This window comes from Megalops cyprinoides, chromosome 5 (assembly GCF_013368585.1).
Source record: "Megalops cyprinoides isolate fMegCyp1 chromosome 5, fMegCyp1.pri, whole genome shotgun sequence".
In the NCBI taxonomy this organism is placed as follows: Eukaryota; Metazoa; Chordata; class Actinopteri; order Elopiformes; family Megalopidae; genus Megalops; species Megalops cyprinoides.
The window spans coordinates 3,133,908-3,151,104 of record NC_050587.1 but is presented as its reverse complement, the minus strand read 5'-3'; the positions used below and the strand labels follow the sequence as shown (position 1 = coordinate 3,151,104).

The following is a 17,197-nucleotide window of genomic DNA, read 5'->3' as shown; positions in this document are numbered from 1 at the left end:
TGCCAGGGTGTTGCTAAGTGGTTGCTAGGGTAAACAATATGATCGCTGGGCGGTGCTAGGGCGTTGCTGGGTGGTTCCCAAAGTGTTGCTAAGTGGTTGCTAGGTGGTCACTAGGGTGTTGTTAGGCAGTTGCTAGGGTGTTATTACGTGTTTGCTAGGTGGTTGCTAAGGGAAAGAATATGGTAGCCAGGGACATACCCACCTTTGGTGAGTGTTGGGTCACATGACCAAAAGCACCAAATCAGGTCCCGTGGCTATTGGTCAAATGGTGACCGAGTGGTAAGACTTTGAAGAATGAACTGAAGTGAACGGGAGGATGGAGGGATGAGTGAACGACAAAAAGACGAGTGCGGGTCAGTATGGCTTTCAGTGAGTGTTGGGTGATTTGACCCAAGGCAGCATATGTGGTACGGTGGTTGACGAGCCAAAGGTGACCGAGCGGTAAGACTTTGAAAAATGAATTGAAGTCAATGGGAGGATGGAGAGATGAATAAACGAGTAAAAGATGAGTGCAGGTCAGTATATGGATTTCAGTGAGTGTTGGGTGGCATGACCTGAGGCAGCATATGAGGTAGCTTTGCTGACGGCCTAAGTGTGACCGTGTGATAGGGCTTTTAAAAATGAATTGAAGTCAATGGCAGGATGGAGAGATTAATAAATGAGTAAAAAAACTGATTTCAAAAAATGACAAAAAGACGAGTGTGGGTCAAGACGGTCTTGGATGAGTGTTGGCTGATTTGTCCCGATGCAACATGTGAGGTATGGGGGCTATGGGGTGAATAGTGACAGAGTGGGAAGGCCATGCAGTGTTAGGGGGTGATTTTGAAAATGAATGGGAGTCTATGGGAAAAACGGGATGAAAAACGACAAAAACCGGAGAACGGGTGCGGGTACGGCTTAGCTGTATACAAGCAACCCGATCGGGGTCAGACCGGACGGGTTACAGTTGGTTTGGGGTCGATATCTCGAAAACTGTGGGAGGAGAAGAGGTCCAAAATTTGGTGGAATAAGAATAAGAAGAATAAAACTATCGGATAACAATAGCTTGCTTGCACTGCTTCGCATTGCAAGCACACTAATAACAATGATAATAATAATGGAGAACATAATTCCAATGCCATTAAAAAGCATACCCCAGAAAACGAAACAAAGGTTGCAGCCTCGTGTATAAAAGAAACCAATGTAAAACTGCTTATTCGAAAGGACAATAATCACATTTGCCAGGCTTAATTTTTGCCTACGAGCATACATAAGGTAGGGTATAGATAAGGTTTACAAAAGGCTTGTTTGACGCATAGGTAATGTTTTGTTAAGATTACTACATTTTAATTGGTAGCAAAATAACAATACCAAGAAAATGAAATAAAAATTAACTGAATAGACTATTCATAACTATTCAGACGTTTTGATCGTACCCAAGGCATATGTTTTCGTGATTGTTTTGGTAGCAGGACATTATCATTTTTGTGGAAGTGCTATATGATTTCGGCAATACCACCACTACTACTGTTTACAACAGGCCTCTATCTATAATTAAAATGATATTAATAAAATAAAAACACGTCCACTGCAACGATAATACTTAATATTTATAGTCACCCGTATTCTTTAATCTCATCATCTTCATGAGGAAAATTCATGTATCTAATAACCGTGGTTACAGATAAAATACTTGCGCAAGAATGTGTGTGTAAAACTAGAATGATATCTAGAATGGTTTCAGCTTTGCAAAACTCTGGAAATTGTAGAACCCACTGCACACACTAGGTTTCTTAAACCCCGTCTCTGCTAGCGGTACTGTACAGACGTACCTATTTAGCTAACTTCCTGAATTATGACGGGGCAAAAACGTAAATGCTTCGCGGGAAAAGGCAAAAAAATGGCGAAATGCACATCTTAAAAGTTGGGAGAGCTTGCCAGCTGTAGCCGTTTTCCTCCGTATTAAGTCGGAACACGAGCGATTAAACAAATGCAACCACACTAAAATTACAGTAAAACTTTTTGTTGTTTGTTTCCTTGTCCCGCATTGGAGGCCAATCTGAGCGGTAAGTGAAGCTACTACTTATCTAGCTAGCAACAAGTGCTAGCCATTTAGCTAGCTAGCTCATCTGCTGAAGCTGTTTTTTCTCACTGTTCCTGCAGCTAGCAAACTGACTTGCATCTTGCAAGCAAACTAACAGCTTCCTTGTGCACAGATAATGACAACAAACAGAGAAAGTCAGGGTAATGAAAACCCGTCATCCATACCTAGCTAATTTGCCTCACCAACGTGCTTGATATCTGACAGTCAGTGAGTAGCTAAATAGCTAGCAAACTCGCTAGCAATCAGTTGCTGACCACTTTGCTAGCAAGGTAGCCAGAGCGGATGCAAGATAGTGAGCCGCCAAGTTGCAAACTTTAGTCTGCGAGCAAGCAAGTGATGCAACATTAGCCAGCTAGCTACCGCGCAGAAAGAGTTTGTATTTATCGGAGGGAAAGGGTTTCTCTATCGTATTAACTTAAGCATGCGCGACATCGGTTGAATTTGTGTTATTGTATGTTAATGCATGTTTCAGTTGGAAGTTAGCCTGCAACGTGGCGTTCACACTATACGATATTGTGTAACTAAGTAGCTAAGTTTGCTAGCTAGAGGTTCAGACTAATGTGCGTGCAGCAGCCTGACTGACTAGAGTAGCTAGCCCGCTGCCTACAAAACATACTGTCACCAATGTGTACTAAAGCTTTCGCTGATTGCTAACATAGCATGAAAGAAAAATCTCTTGGGGTTTTGTGGATGCATAGAATGAACTGCACAATCTCGTAAATGTAGCAACTAGCTAGGTGTGGAGTGGGCTAAGTACACCCGACTTAATTCTGTTTTCTAGAAAAAAGTTTTGAAATGTAGTTTTGGCACGTTGTAAGGATATGTATTTCAGACCGTTTCTAGAAGGTGAGGGTTGACAAGTGTGCGACGCGGTGATTCTTGCTCCCTTGGTGCTGCCGTGATTGACACTTCCAGAGCCCCTCTGGATGGAGCTGCGGAGGGGCGGGGTTCCCGCAAACTGTGGCCACTAATTTACAGGATATATCGGCTCCTTACAAATCGACTACGTTCAAATACTTTCACTTGCTGACATACAACTGGTAACAAATAACAGTGTAACGTTAGAAACGTTGCGCGCACAACTATCCAGTGTGTTAACATTTTAGCAACAGTAACTGGCCGGGGGGGGTTCTGCAACACTGACTAAGAAGGCAAGGTTTCTAAATGAGTAATTTACCGTTATTGAGGCGAGGCAGGCCTTCCGTGCAGTTAAATTGTGGCCTTTTTTTCTTTTTTTTATTTTGTGGCGTAGGCTACGATGGGTGGGTTCTGTTTTGTGATTCAATTTTAACGTCCGCTTTCTTTGTCGATTTCTGCATAATATACGCGATGTATTCATGCTTTTTAAAATATGGTTTTGTTACTTGAACTAAGTTAACTGACAAACAGTATCAGTTTGCATTTGTCATACAAGACATGTGTTTGTCTTCATTGTGATTTCCACCACAGTCTGCATGCCATTTAAAAATAAGATGCTACTTTATTTCATTATGGTCAAAACATTACATAATAGCACATGTTCCTCATAAAACGAATGAACAAAGGAATACTCTCTTTGATCCTGTGAATATATATGGAGGCATTTTCTCATAGCAGCGAGTCAGAGTGAATTCAAGAAATCAGAAACTATTGTATTTGGTGACTCTTTAGTTGTCACCTCACACTTACACTACTGATGTGAAAAGTGGCACTTTTTTTTTCTTCACAGAATGACTGATAGTAGCTTATAACTTATAAAATAATATAGTATCTTATATTGTACATATGATCATTTTAAATGTAAAATACAGGTTATTTACCTTGGTCAAGGGTAAAACACCAGTACCTCATTATATATTTGATATATATTAGATATTTGACCAAATTTCAATGAACTGCACTTTGGTTAAAGTGTCATTTACAAAAGACTTTCTAATAGAAATGTATTATGTTCTTGTTTTAACAAAAACACAGGTGTGGATCAGGCATCAAAATCACTACACTACTCACTACAAGTGTTAAAACTCATTATAGAGGAACTGTATATTAGTGACTCTATTTTCAGTAACTCTATCAATGCATTCATGAATCTTGCCAGCAATTCCAAAAAGTAACGTACATTTTGAGTAGAAATGTACTGTTTTCATCCAGACCGAGAGTGAAAACACAGGTGTGTACATCAAACAAGTAAACAGAAACCACATTTAAAAATGTTTCCAGCCTTTAAACGCTGTATGTGTTCATATATGTGTGTGTATGTGGATATATACACACATACATATACATATATAGTGTCTGGGTGTGTGTATGCATGCATACACACATACTGCCTCCATCAGGGAAGGTTGTTATTCTGTGGACAATCTTCAGGCAGCAGCAGTACCCCCTTAAAGTTTTATCCTGTCTGCTGGCTGAAGATAAGTGGGGCTGGAGTTGGTTAGTAGTTTGAAGGGAGACTTCCAGGGAATAACGTGCTGCTGTTGGAAATGGCGTCAGTTTGCCAGCTGGGAGCAGCCTTCCCTTTGGACCAAATAACAGAACGAATGCCCCAGTACCCAGGTGCTGTCCTGTAGCCGACGCCATCTTTTGTATGACTTGTCAAGCTAATGTCCCAACCTGGTGTGGTTATTACAGAAAACACGTGGCGCTTACTGCAAAATTTTGGTGGTTCCCCAGTAGGGTTGCAAATTTAAAGGGATTTCCTTGATTGACAGTTGCCAACGTTAATGAACAATTAATCGATTATTCATTTACCCCACCCAACACACAAACACACACACACACACACACACACACGATATTGACATCAAATACGCAAGTAATACATTCCTCAATAAAGGACTTTATTGAACAAATACCTTTTCCATTCAACTTTTAAGCATATTAACAATGATCACGTTTGCGCAGTTACAGGCATAATTTGGCAATAGGCTTACGCGATATCTTGCTTGTGAAGATTAGCCTAATAGGCTGTTTAGGCCACGTACCTATGTTGATATAAAATCAAAACATAACAGCTGCTAAATTAAACAATTGTCTGAACTGCAACTTTCTAAAGCCCTTCCAAAGATAAAGGTTAGCCTACTTATTTGTTTTTATTCAAAAAGATCAACATATCTACATGCTCTGGCGTGAGGCGTGCGCGCAATCTGTTTAGCCCCTTCGTTTATGCTGCCAGTCGTATGACTCGATTGAACTGTTGTGGTGGTCACATCCACTGCTGTTGGTAACTCAAGAAGTTTGGTGTTCGCAGCCATTCTCTTCACTGGCGTGAGAAATCCTAAGTGTTTATGGCGAGGGTCCATCATCGATGCAATCATTGCTGGTATTGATGACAAGTCATCCGATTCAACCTATGTCAGATACACATAATAAAAATCAATCAGTAAGATCTGTCACCTGTGGGTATTTTTTGTAATGACAGGCATTCCAGACTATTATTGTTCATGCAAAATCGATAGGGACACAAGCAGAATTTTCAATATTCATATTGAACGCTGCTATTTTGGGGCTGTCTCCTTTTTCTCTCATCAGATGGGTATTTATCAGGCTGAATGTGATCGGGTACATGTTGGAGATGGACACCTCTGTCTCCGCAGACATAACCGTGGTGGCACATTTGAGTGCTTTTAACACAGGCAATGAGTCTTCCATTAGCTGCCAATATTCATCCTTTAGCTTGAGAACCCTGGCGTCTTGGAGATTGGTCACCGTACGATCTGAGAGTACTGTGGTCACAGCCCATTGTTGTTCCATCAACCTGTCGAACATTTCACAGACCGAATTCCATCTGGTTTTGCATGACTGGATCAGGCGGTGATTTGGTTGTCGCAATTGTTGTTGCTTAGCCTTCAGTGCTTTAGCAGCGGTTGTACTGTGTTGGAAATGTTTAACCAACCTGCAGGCTGCCGCGATAACCTTATACAAATCGAGAGCAAACCCATCGTTGATGGCCAACTGCAAAGTATGTGCAAAGCACGGGACTGACTGCCAATTCACTCGAGTGGGGTCGTTTGCTGCAACTATATTATTAGCATTGTCATGAACACATGCGACAACTCGGCCAGCTAGTCCCCATGTATGCACTGCCTGGTTCAATTTTTCTGCTAAGTTGTCAGCAGTATGTCGAATTGACATGCTTTCTGTGAGCAGGACCGCTGATTTCACCTGCCAGTCCTCCTCAATGTAGTGGCACATAACAGTAGGCTAATGTAGCTCTCTGTAGTCAACGCGGTCCAACAGTCGGATGTGATAGCAACATCGACCATAGCCAGCTGTACTTTTAATTTATCCTTCCTTGCCGCGTATAGTTCTTCCAAACAATTTCTCAATGTGCCTCTGGATGGGATGCGATATCCTGGCATGACAAAGTTCATTAGTCCACGGAAACCTTCACTGTCAGCTGTACTTAGAGTGGCATCATGTCCTTAATGATCATATCACATACTAGTTTTGTGATTTTGTTAGCTCGCCTGTCATCGCAATTTCTCTTAGCCAATACAACAGTAATGGTTGGTTGGAATCCTCTGGAACTTTCGCCTGACAGTAAGGTTGGATGTTGGATTTTTCAATGGTACATAAGAGGACTTGTTGTATTAAACCTAAGCACAGTGTTACAGTTGTTACAATGCATGTTTTCATTTTTTTGTGTGAAATGGTCCCACACCACACTCCTCCCGCTTCATCATTGCGCTTTCAGAAACCACGCGAGATTTGCATGCTATCATAGTAGGCCCATAGACAGTAAAAAGAGGCCTACTCGCTGTTACTAAAACACGCGAGATTTGCAATTTATTCATTTAGTTTGGAACTCTTGATCGACTAAATTCTTAGCGGCAAATGATCGATCGTCAATTAATCGTTAACAACCCTATTCCCCAGTGTCCTGTCCAATTCTCCCTCTGGCTCTGGCTACCCAATCGCTCCTTGTCTAATCAGAAGAAATCCGTCCCTCTCAGCTGATGTGTGGTTAGTGTTGGGGTGTGAAAAGGCTGCTGAGCATCACCCATATGGGAGCTACACATTTAATGTTGTTATGATCATTAACTGTTGTGGGCGGATCATGTATGACAAGGTCAGAATAATATTTTAAAGGAACACACTGTATTGCCTTTCTTACAAATGAATGCATTACTAACACACTTTGGTCAAGCTTTAAGCATTTATCATCATGACATTCAAGCTACAGTGTCAGGTACTTGTTTTTCCTGTGTGTTTGCATGGCATGGTATAGTGGGCTCATACTCCAGATAGAGCTTTGAGAAACAAAGACACGTAAACATACCAGGTCTGGCTAGACACACAGATGTTGGTGATAAGTTGTGAGTGTGGGATTTGAAGTTTTATTCTTGGTAATTTTCATGATAGGTCATAGTTATGTTATTTTGTGAAAACAATACTAGTACAGCCAGACAAATGACAAAATATGATTTCTGGGAATGTTTAGCATATATAATGAATGGGATGCACCGATTGTGAAATTCTGGGCTGATACCGATGTTTAAAATAACAATTTGGCCGATAGCCGATGCCAATACAGGTGTTTTTTTTTGTTTGGTTGTTTTGTTTTTGTTGTTTTTTTATTCCCCCTTTTTTGCCAGGGAAACTAGCTAGTTAGCTAACTAATGTTAAGTTGCTAGCTAGCTAGCAAACGGTACTTAAGATCAGAAGTCAATATCTTGGCTTGCAGTACAAATGTTAAAATTAACTGTATGACACTGTATTGGTTTGATAGCTAGCAAAGTGAGTGAAAGCCAGATTAGCTAGTTAGCTACTTGCACATACAGCTGAAAAGTACAAATACCACCTTACAAAGACAAATCTAGCTAGCTAGCTACAATACAAACATAACAATAAATGTAACTAGCTAGTTACTATCACATTCCGCTGACAAATACAAATATCACCTTGCAGACAAACACATAGCTAGCTAGCTACAATAAAAACAATGTGGAAAGCTAGATGGCTTGCTAGCTAATTTGGCTTTCATGTACTTTGCTCAGCTGTCATATTACTAAGAGCTAGCTAGCTATCAAACTAATCTAAGCCTTATCACGTCTCTTCTGACCAAATAGTAAATTTTACCACAGACACTGCAAGCAACTTGTTCTGAGAACTTTAGTACTGTTAGCTAGCCAGCTACCAAATTAATGTTATAGTTAGCTTGCTAGCTAGCTAGGTAGTCTATCTTAGCTAGTTAGCTAAGTGTGCCAGGTCTTTCTTTAAATGTAATGGATATAACCTTAAAACCAGCTACTTTTTTGTTTTTTTTCTTCAAAAGGTAGATACAGACACACGTCAAACTTTTGGTTCACTTTGCCATAGATGCTGACTGAAGAGTTACCCTCCTCCCACACTGAGCGTGACGTAAGAGCATAATGACCACCATGTGAATAAGGCTAATTATAGTACCACCTATTGGATCTTCTCCAAATCTGCAGATGGGTAGGCTACTGTTGTCTGAGTCAGACCGCAAATAACCAACACAACATTTAGTCCACGCAAAATTGATGTGACACAACAGATAAACATCAGCCTCTGCCATCTGTGAATGTCATCTTATTTGCTGATAGGCTGATGGCAGTCAAAAAGGTGAATATTGGCCGATACCAATGTTCAGCCGATATATCGGTGCGTCCCTAATAATTAAAATTTGTTGTGTGTTATAGAAAACTTAACCGGGAGTTTATTCACCTGTGTTCGTTGTGAGTAGCCCGTTGATGGATAGCATCATCCTCTTACGTACAGTTACAGGTGAGAGCAGTATTTAGCTTTAATTCATTGCATATTTAATAATAAAACCACAGGTAACATATCCATCCTTATCACCAGTAAAAGCCAGTTTGTTCCCTTGTGGGTTCTTGGTCACATCAACAGATGATATGGCCGGTTTTGAGCTTGGTTCATGGTGTTAAGTCTGCTCTTAAGACAAATGCCTTACTGACTGAGCCACTCAGGAGCCCTCATCTGTGGCTGTTATACTGTAAGCTGTTTGGTATTTAGACCATTAAATTACCATAGCACATAAAAAAGAAAAACCCTGATATTAAAGTGTCAGCACAAATCAGCTTTTCTTGATGTATGTGCAAAAGTAGACTTTTGTAAGTAAATTATTGCTCAGGTTTCAGTTCTACTTTTTAGCAGAGAAGGCACGTAATCTCCATATTGATTCAACTGCCACAAACATCAGAATTGGCTGTTTTTTTTATTATTATTTTGCAGTTCTAGCATGTCGTGCAACAACAGCTTTCCAGTTGGGCTGAATGTGAATCAGAATACTGGTGGCCACTGGTGCACTAACAGTGGGCCCCAACCCCATTTCTTCCTTTATTGTTTGTAGTATCGAGCAGCATCCATTGATAGCAGTAGGTTGTGTGTGCCTGCATGAATCCATTAAAGGAATGCTTTTCTATAAAAGGCAAACTACTGTGAAAGAAATTAAAGTGTTGAAATACTTAAGTATTTATAGGTGGACAAATGCACATGGTAGTATTTTCATTATGCATAATTATGAAACTGTCATGATTTTAGCTGGGATGGATTGCAGTGAGACTAGTTAACTAGTTGCATCGCTAAAGAAAAAGTTTGTGCAACACTGGAATAGACCACAGCTTTCCATTTCTGATTGATAGGCTTTTCATTTCATCTTTCCTTTTGCCCCGTAAAATTCAGTTCTTCTCTCCACCAGGAAGTAAGTGTAAGAGTGAGCAGACATCATGTTGGAGTCATCGTATAGGGATATCTACTGCTCTGGGGGTCATGAGCAGCTGGATCCCAAGCGGTCTCCACAGAAACGGGGGAGAAGCTCTGTTGACATGGAGACAAACCTGACAGAGGGACAGTATGTCCTTTGCCGCTGGTCAGACGGGCTGTACTACCTGGGAAAGATACAGAGAGTAAGTCATCTGCTCTTCTCCGGTCAGTTGGAATCATCACCTGATGTTTAGCTCTGTGTATTCAGTATGGCTGTCTCACAAAACTCAATGAAAATGACCTCATATTTGTCAGGTAAGTCAAAATTAAGTTACAGTGAATACTGTACTGTATGAAATTCTGCATTTTGCATTTTGTTTTTCCTGTTTTTGTTAATGTTGTTACTGTTCTGATAGTCTTATTACTGCAGCTTCTGTTGAAACCCCCCTTAGCTGCTGTTAAAATGTATTAAAATGAATTGTCTTACTTATTTCAAAATATATCTGTCTGTCACACAATGTAGACAGTACAATCTGAAGTTGAAATACAGAGCTTTCATAGGAAATTAAAAGAGAAATGTTTTTGAATGTTTTGTGTTGGAACAGTCTGAGGAGGAGGCCTTACACATTTTCACCAAATATCAGTTTCAAACCTGCATTTACTTGGAAGTGCCTTCCGGCTCAAATATGAAATAAGAATTCCCTGACAACTTGTTTGTGGTTTTAATGAAATATAAACATTTCAGATGAAATTGAAAGGTTAAAGAGCATTGACTCTTGGGCTTAATTGTCCTCCTAGTCAATTACGGAAAGGCCTTTTCCAAAGCACTCCAGTAAAATATTTATTGGGCAAAGGGCTAAAATACAGTATTCAGTAATGGTTTGCTGTTTTGAGTATTTTTTTAATGTGACATTCAGTAAATGGTTGGGCTAATTAAGTAACTAAAGTATAAAGGTTAGACCACTACTCTTCTAGGAATAGAGCCTGCCACTTACAACCTATTGTAGTAGTTATCCAATGTGTTAGTCAGTTTTGTGTCCCATGGCCAATTAAAATCTGTTCCTGAGGACAGATTGAAATATTAAGTCAGCTGTAAGAGAGTAGAATGAGAAAAGAACAAAAATCTGCCTGGTTCTGTGCATTTTGCAGCTGTGCTTCGGGAATTATTCCACATCCTCACAGAGCATAAAACTATTTAATATAATTCATATAAAATATATTTATGTACCCTTTCCGCGGTGTATCCTTAATTTTTTATAATTTGTGAATGAATGAAGAAGCAGCCGATAGTTCATACATTTTATACAGCATATATGACAAAAATCTGTAAATGTTGCCTGGAACTACTGCAATTGGGGAATAGCTTATTCTTTCTTGTTCAAGAAATGCACCCTACACAATAAACTATGCAACCAAGCTGACAACATCATTGTCCAGTCATTTTAGTTACAGCAGTGTCCATCTAATTAACATATTGTATGGTCAAGATGGTGTCTGTGTAGTTGTATGTATTTTGACTCGGGGATAAGAAGCATTTATGTGTTCATGGGAAAATGGAAAGCAGGTGGAGTTGCTTGTGGCTGGGCGGTATAGCCGTCACGATACATCAAATAGCTATTTTTAGCACAATAACAGCCCTGGCATGTGGCGTTAAGTTTCTTCCCGTATTTTTTTTCCCTTTAGTCATACCTGATGCGGGAGCACACCTCCAAAGTTCAGTGAAATGCTTCCGGGGCAGAAAAATATCACTTGTACCTCTTAGCTTTGAGAAACACATAGCATATGTTTTCACTCTTTATCTTTGTAGCCATGTGTTTCTATCTACCACATGGAAGCAGCATAGTGCTGTTGTTGTGATATCAACATTGAATAGATACGAGTGGTGTTTTTTCCCCCAGAAGCATTTCACATGGCCTCGGAACACTGGAGGTGTGCTCCCGCATCAGGTATGACTGAAGGGAAAAAAAAAATACAGGAGGAAACCTAACGCCACATGCTGGGGATAGTTGTTATTGAGCTAAAAATAGCTATTTGATGTATCGCAATGGCTATATTTTAAATGAATGTGATTTTAGCTAGGAAGGGCAGCTTTATGCATGACCACAGGTTAAACCATTGATGGTATCTGTGAAGTGATAGGACTTTGTTTATCTCTGTTTATCTTTTGCTCCAATTTATTACATTTGACTTCCTCTGAGCAGGTAAGCCCCTCTAAGCAGAGCTGCTTCGTCACCTTTGAGGACAACTCCAAGTTCTGGGTCCTCTTTAAAGACATCCAGCACGGTGAGTGTTGAGCACCTCCATGGAGACAGATAACTGTCATGGCCTGGATGCTATTTGTGTGATGCGCTCCTTTTCATTGGTCAGTGCTGCAGCCTGGTAGACACACTGAGAATGCTGGTCAGTCTTCCAGCCTTGTACATTGATTTACATTTGTGGTCACTGTTGATAGTTTGGCCATCGGCCATTCTGAGGTAGTCCTTGAAGGCCTCCCAAATCTTTTGACTCCTTGACCTCCTACTTTGTCTGCAGCTGGAGTCCCAGGGGAAGAGCCCAAATGTGCTGTGTGTTCTGGGATTTCACTGCTGCCAGACAATGAGATTCTTATCTGCGGCAAGTGTGGGATAGGTGAGTTGACATATGCTTGGAAAATTTGATGTCACGGTCACACTAAAACACACTCAGATTAGGAAACCGATTCAGATGCAGTTACAGCGACTGATGTGGTTCAGTGTTGGATGTGTGGAGATGTGTGGAGTAGGGCTGCCCCCTAATAGTTGACCAAATATTAGTCGATGAGAAGAGTCTTAGTCAACCAAGTTTTCATTGGTCGGTTAATCACAGAAAAAACAATCCCTCAAACTCCATTTGGGAGCTGCGCCTTGTCGTTAAAAGGTTATTAGACTATGTCCGGCAGGAAATCATCCAAAGTGTGGGATCATTTTGAGCATGTAAAGGATGACCCCAAGAAGGTGACATGCAAATTCTGCATGCAAAGATTCACCTATCATTCGTCGACCTCAAACATGACTTATCATCTGAAACATGCAGGGGAGAGCCGGGACATAACACTGCATTTTTCTCCGAGCCCATACAAGTCTGTAGGGCTGGACCTGAATACTCGACTATTCAGATATTCGTTCCTTGGGTAGGTATTCGGTTTTCAATTTTGGAATTCGGATATTCGTTTTTTTTTTTTTGCTAAATGTAGGCTATCAATAAAGGCGAACTGCAAAATACATTTTGTCAGCACATTCTTATACTATGTTTATACTTTTTAATTGCACTGTTAAAATGTGGAAATATATACCATCTCAGCTTGGGCGCCTGACATCCCTTTCACTCACAGTAGTGAACGTCACGGTGATGGGAAAGTAGCCGGCGATCACCGAGCTTGTGCTTTGGGACTCAAATGGAGGGTCTAATTGTTTCGACCGACCCTAGCTAAGTTTGTCACCCTGGGAGGATGCTAGCTGCATCGATGCCATGCTTCTCTCTGCTTCCAGTGGGGCGTGAGACCATTTTTAAATACCGCAGCTCCGTAAGCAGTGATGCCAATGAGTGTATAGGATGGGTTAAATGCAGAGGACAAATTTCATTTCAGTGTATGCGAGCACTGAGAAATGACAATAAAGAAATTATACACTAGGGTCCAAAATTATTGGGACACCTGGGCATTTTGTGTTTAAGTGTGGATGTGTCCATGTAGCTATTAGTTTTATCACTCGAACCTAATTTATGGTGTGGCGAAAACAGTTACATGTTTTGGCAACTATTAACATTTTCAAAACATCTCTTTATGTGATTGGCACAGGATTGCCTGATGACTACCGTTATTTCCAACATTTTAAGAATATGTATGACATTAATTCTGCCAAACAAACTGACAAATTCCATGACATTAACTTAATTTTAAAAGGTACCTACATACTTATTGAGTGCAGACAAGTGAACAAAAATGACCATCACTTCAATTAGGCCTGATTGAACGTTGCCCTGCCCCGTAATTGAACACTCATACTGAAGCCTATATAAACCTAACCAGCCTAAGGCTGGAACATGGTCACAGAAGATGAAGCTGAAGTTGACATTGACATAAATATGACTTTCCCAATGTCTGATGGAATATGCAGCAACATATTGTGGGTTTTCAGAAAAAAAAGCGAGTGTCCCAATAATTTTGGACCCCAGTGTAAATCTCAAATCTTAAATTTGTTGTAGCTAGTATGCTGTTTCTGCGCTTCTGCACTTCTGATTCACAGCGCTATGTCAGGCGTTGTCTCAGATTCTGAGCCTATTGTTATGAGAATTTATGTAGGTCTATAATTTATCAATGATAAGAAAAATTGTCACAAGCTGTTACTATGTCACAAAAAGTGCATAGATAGGACCTCATTCAACCAAACCCTTCGGGATTACAAACATGCATAAAACACACCAAAGCTTTTGGAAAATGTTTTTTACGGAGGATGAAGACAGTTTTCTTTGTTTACAGTACAAACTAATGTGCCTTCCACATCTCAACGCATTCTTTGGTGCACATTTTTTACACTGGTCAGGGAAAGGGAGAATGGCTGCCTCACCTGTTCTAGCAATTCCACTGATCTAACTAGTCTGTTTAACATTCACATCGACTCCACCAATCTTACACGCACAGCAGCCTCTGATATTTCATGATACAAGGGAAGAGTAATGCATTCCTGAAGAGTGATACTGGCTAATTCAACCTACACCCTGGCGCAGGCACTGTTGTACAGTTTAATAAATAGAGATTACCCTTGAATTGAGAATACTGAGTCCTGCAGGAGCACATCACCATAATATGGGAAAAGAGAATGACAGAGATGGCTTTATGTCAGTCTTGTAAATGCTGCTATATTTGTACCATTGTAAAGAAAGATGCTTTATTAAAAAAGGTGGGAGACGTAAATTCCTGCCCTTTCCAGTTTTATCGTACATCTTATCTGTTATCGTTTCTGCACGGGGTTCGCCTTTATGTTTTTTAGATAACTCCATCCATAGCACGTTTAGGATTACTGGTGGGACGAGAAGGGGGGAGGAAAGACTTCCCAGGTTTAAGAATGGAAACAGAAGATTGCATTTCTACTTTGTTTTCCATTAACAGTCCACAACTCTCCAGCAAAAGAACACCGAGCCCACTGCTTTGATCAAACCCCTAATTCCAGATCAAAACAAAGAACAGGTTTCAGATGAGAGCGGATAATTGACTCGGAACACAAAATTAGACTCCACATTAGTGCATGTTTTTGGTAGCACCTGTCAGGCAGTGGTAACATTTGTCTCCCTCTCCTGTGTTTATGTGTGCCAGGCTGGATGCCTGGGGAGTTAGCAGTTTACAGCGCTGAGCGCTCCCAGCAGACGCGCCAGTAAATTAAGAAAAATGGGCTGAGATGACTCTTTGATGGTTGTAATTAATTTTCATGAGGCTGCAGCAATGGAGTGATTGAGTGGGGGACGTGAAGGATGCGCTCTGATCCCCTCGAGTGTAAATTAGCCAGCAGCCACGGAGTGTCAGGCGCGTGGTTTCCGCCCAGGTCCGGAGGTATTGCGGTTCGCCTAAAACCCATGTTTGTTGCTTCTCTCTGCCCCTGCCAGGTTACCACCAGCAGTGCCACCTGCCCCAGGTGGAGAGCACGCTGGACTCGTCGCCGTGGTTCTGCAGGAGGTGCATCTTTGCGCTAGCTGTGCGGGTGAGTTCAGCTTGCACCTACCCTCCACCCCACACCTCTGACCTTCCAGAACTTTGTACTTCTGACACCTGAAGTATTACAACCCCAATAGTGCATCGCTCACCTGTACAGCGATTCCAGTCTGTGCAGTGCGCATGAAAGTGATCTATTTAAGTGTAGGCTTAATTAGCACAACCACAGTGTGGAGTCCTGGACTAATATGGGAATCAGTGATGGACATGACCTTTTTTTTAAGCAATTACAAAAACCAATAAGTATTGAGTATATTAGAAGTAAATTAGCATATTGAATATTAATTATTCATGCTAATTTGGCTTCAGGTAGAATCTCTAATTAATAAGCCAAGGTAGCAACCATTCAGTGAAATAAACATGGGTTTAGTACTGCATTTACTTGCGGTATATTAATTTTTTTTTCTTGGGCAGTGTAATTGCCTTGAAGAAAGGTAGTTGACTGTCTTGGGTTTGTCCAGTCAGAGAAAGATTAAATGAAGAACATGTATTTTATTGTTTTTAAAGCTCACATACAGTCTGAATCCAGTGTGCCTTGCCCTTAAATTTTGAGAGAAAAAGGATGATTTGGCCATAATCAAGTGTCAGTCCCTGTACTGAATGTTTACCCTGATTGACAGCTATTGTGCATTTTGAAGTAATTCAATTCAACATTTAACAGAAAACATGGTTGCCACAATTACTTCTTTCAGACTATACATTAGTGTTTTAATATGCATACATTACATTATTTGAATGCTAATGTATTGCATTCTATTTACAAAGGTGACAAGACATGCTTTTCTTGTTTTTTTGTGTGCTTCTCCAACTAAATTTCTTGTTTCCCATTCAAAGCATTAGTAAAGACATGTCACCAAGAACTTGTACAGGGTAAATGTAGTCTTACCTGTGCTCACCATTATTCAAAATCTGGATGGATTGGTAATCTAATGGAACAGAATGAAGACAGCAGGGATGGCAGAATAAAGCAACAAAGGAATCAGGAAGAAAGCAGTAAATATGAGTGTGACGACAGATGCATTTTTTTTGGCATTCACTTCTTTTGGTTTTTTTTTGCCAACGTTTCAAAGCAGTGTTTGTGTGTGTCATGTAAATAATTACATACACTATATGGACAAAAGTATTTGGCCACACCTGTTTTTCAGGGTGGCCAAATAGGACTATAAAGACGTGGTTTGATAAGTTCAGTATGGAAGAACTTGACTGGCCCGCACAGAGCCATCAAGCACCTTCTTTGATGAACTGGAACGGAGATTGCAAATCAGTGCCTGACCTCATAAATGCTCTACAGAATGAATGGGCACAAATTCCCACAGAAACACTCCAAAATCTTGTGGAAAGGCTTCCAAGAAGAGTGGAAGCTGTTATAGCTGCAAAAGGGGGACCAACTCCATATTAAAGTATATGTATTTGAATACAATGTAATGGTCAGGCATCTGAATACTTTTGTCCATATAGTGTATCTATGAATTGTTTGAGCAGATGTCAAAGAGAGATTTCATGTGAAATGAAAAGATAGGGGAAAGATCTTTGTTTGATGTTTGACACGTTTCTTTTTTTGCCAGTCCTTTCCTTAGTATGAAATAGAGCAGGGAGAGGATGTTGTAGGAAAAGGAGGCTTTCCATGTGTGTCCTCTTCCTTTCTGTACTGCTGGGGGTTAAACAAACTCAAGTTATTTTCCTCCACTGAATTTCCATACTGCAGTATTGTAGCTGCCTTT

General features: G+C 40.5%; 1 protein-coding gene across 2 annotated transcripts in view; it reads left to right on the top strand.

The window, feature by feature from the left end:
- Positions 1-1,879: 1,879 nt before the first annotated feature.
- phf19 (PHD finger protein 19) overlaps positions 1,880-17,197 on the top strand; it is a 38,021-nt gene continuing 22,703 nt past the window's right edge. The window contains exons 1-5 of one of the 2 annotated variants that reach the window (XM_036529749.1): positions 1,880-2,045; positions 9,754-9,957; positions 11,956-12,037; positions 12,287-12,382; positions 15,371-15,465. In XM_036529749.1, the coding sequence (XP_036385642.1) occupies positions 9,778-9,957; positions 11,956-12,037; positions 12,287-12,382; positions 15,371-15,465 (453 nt within the window). In that variant the 5' untranslated portion in view covers positions 1,880-2,045; positions 9,754-9,777. Of the gene's footprint in view, positions 2,046-9,749; positions 9,958-11,955; positions 12,038-12,286; positions 12,383-15,370; positions 15,466-17,197 lie in introns of both variants that reach the window. The other variant, XM_036529748.1, reaches the window with a different exon arrangement.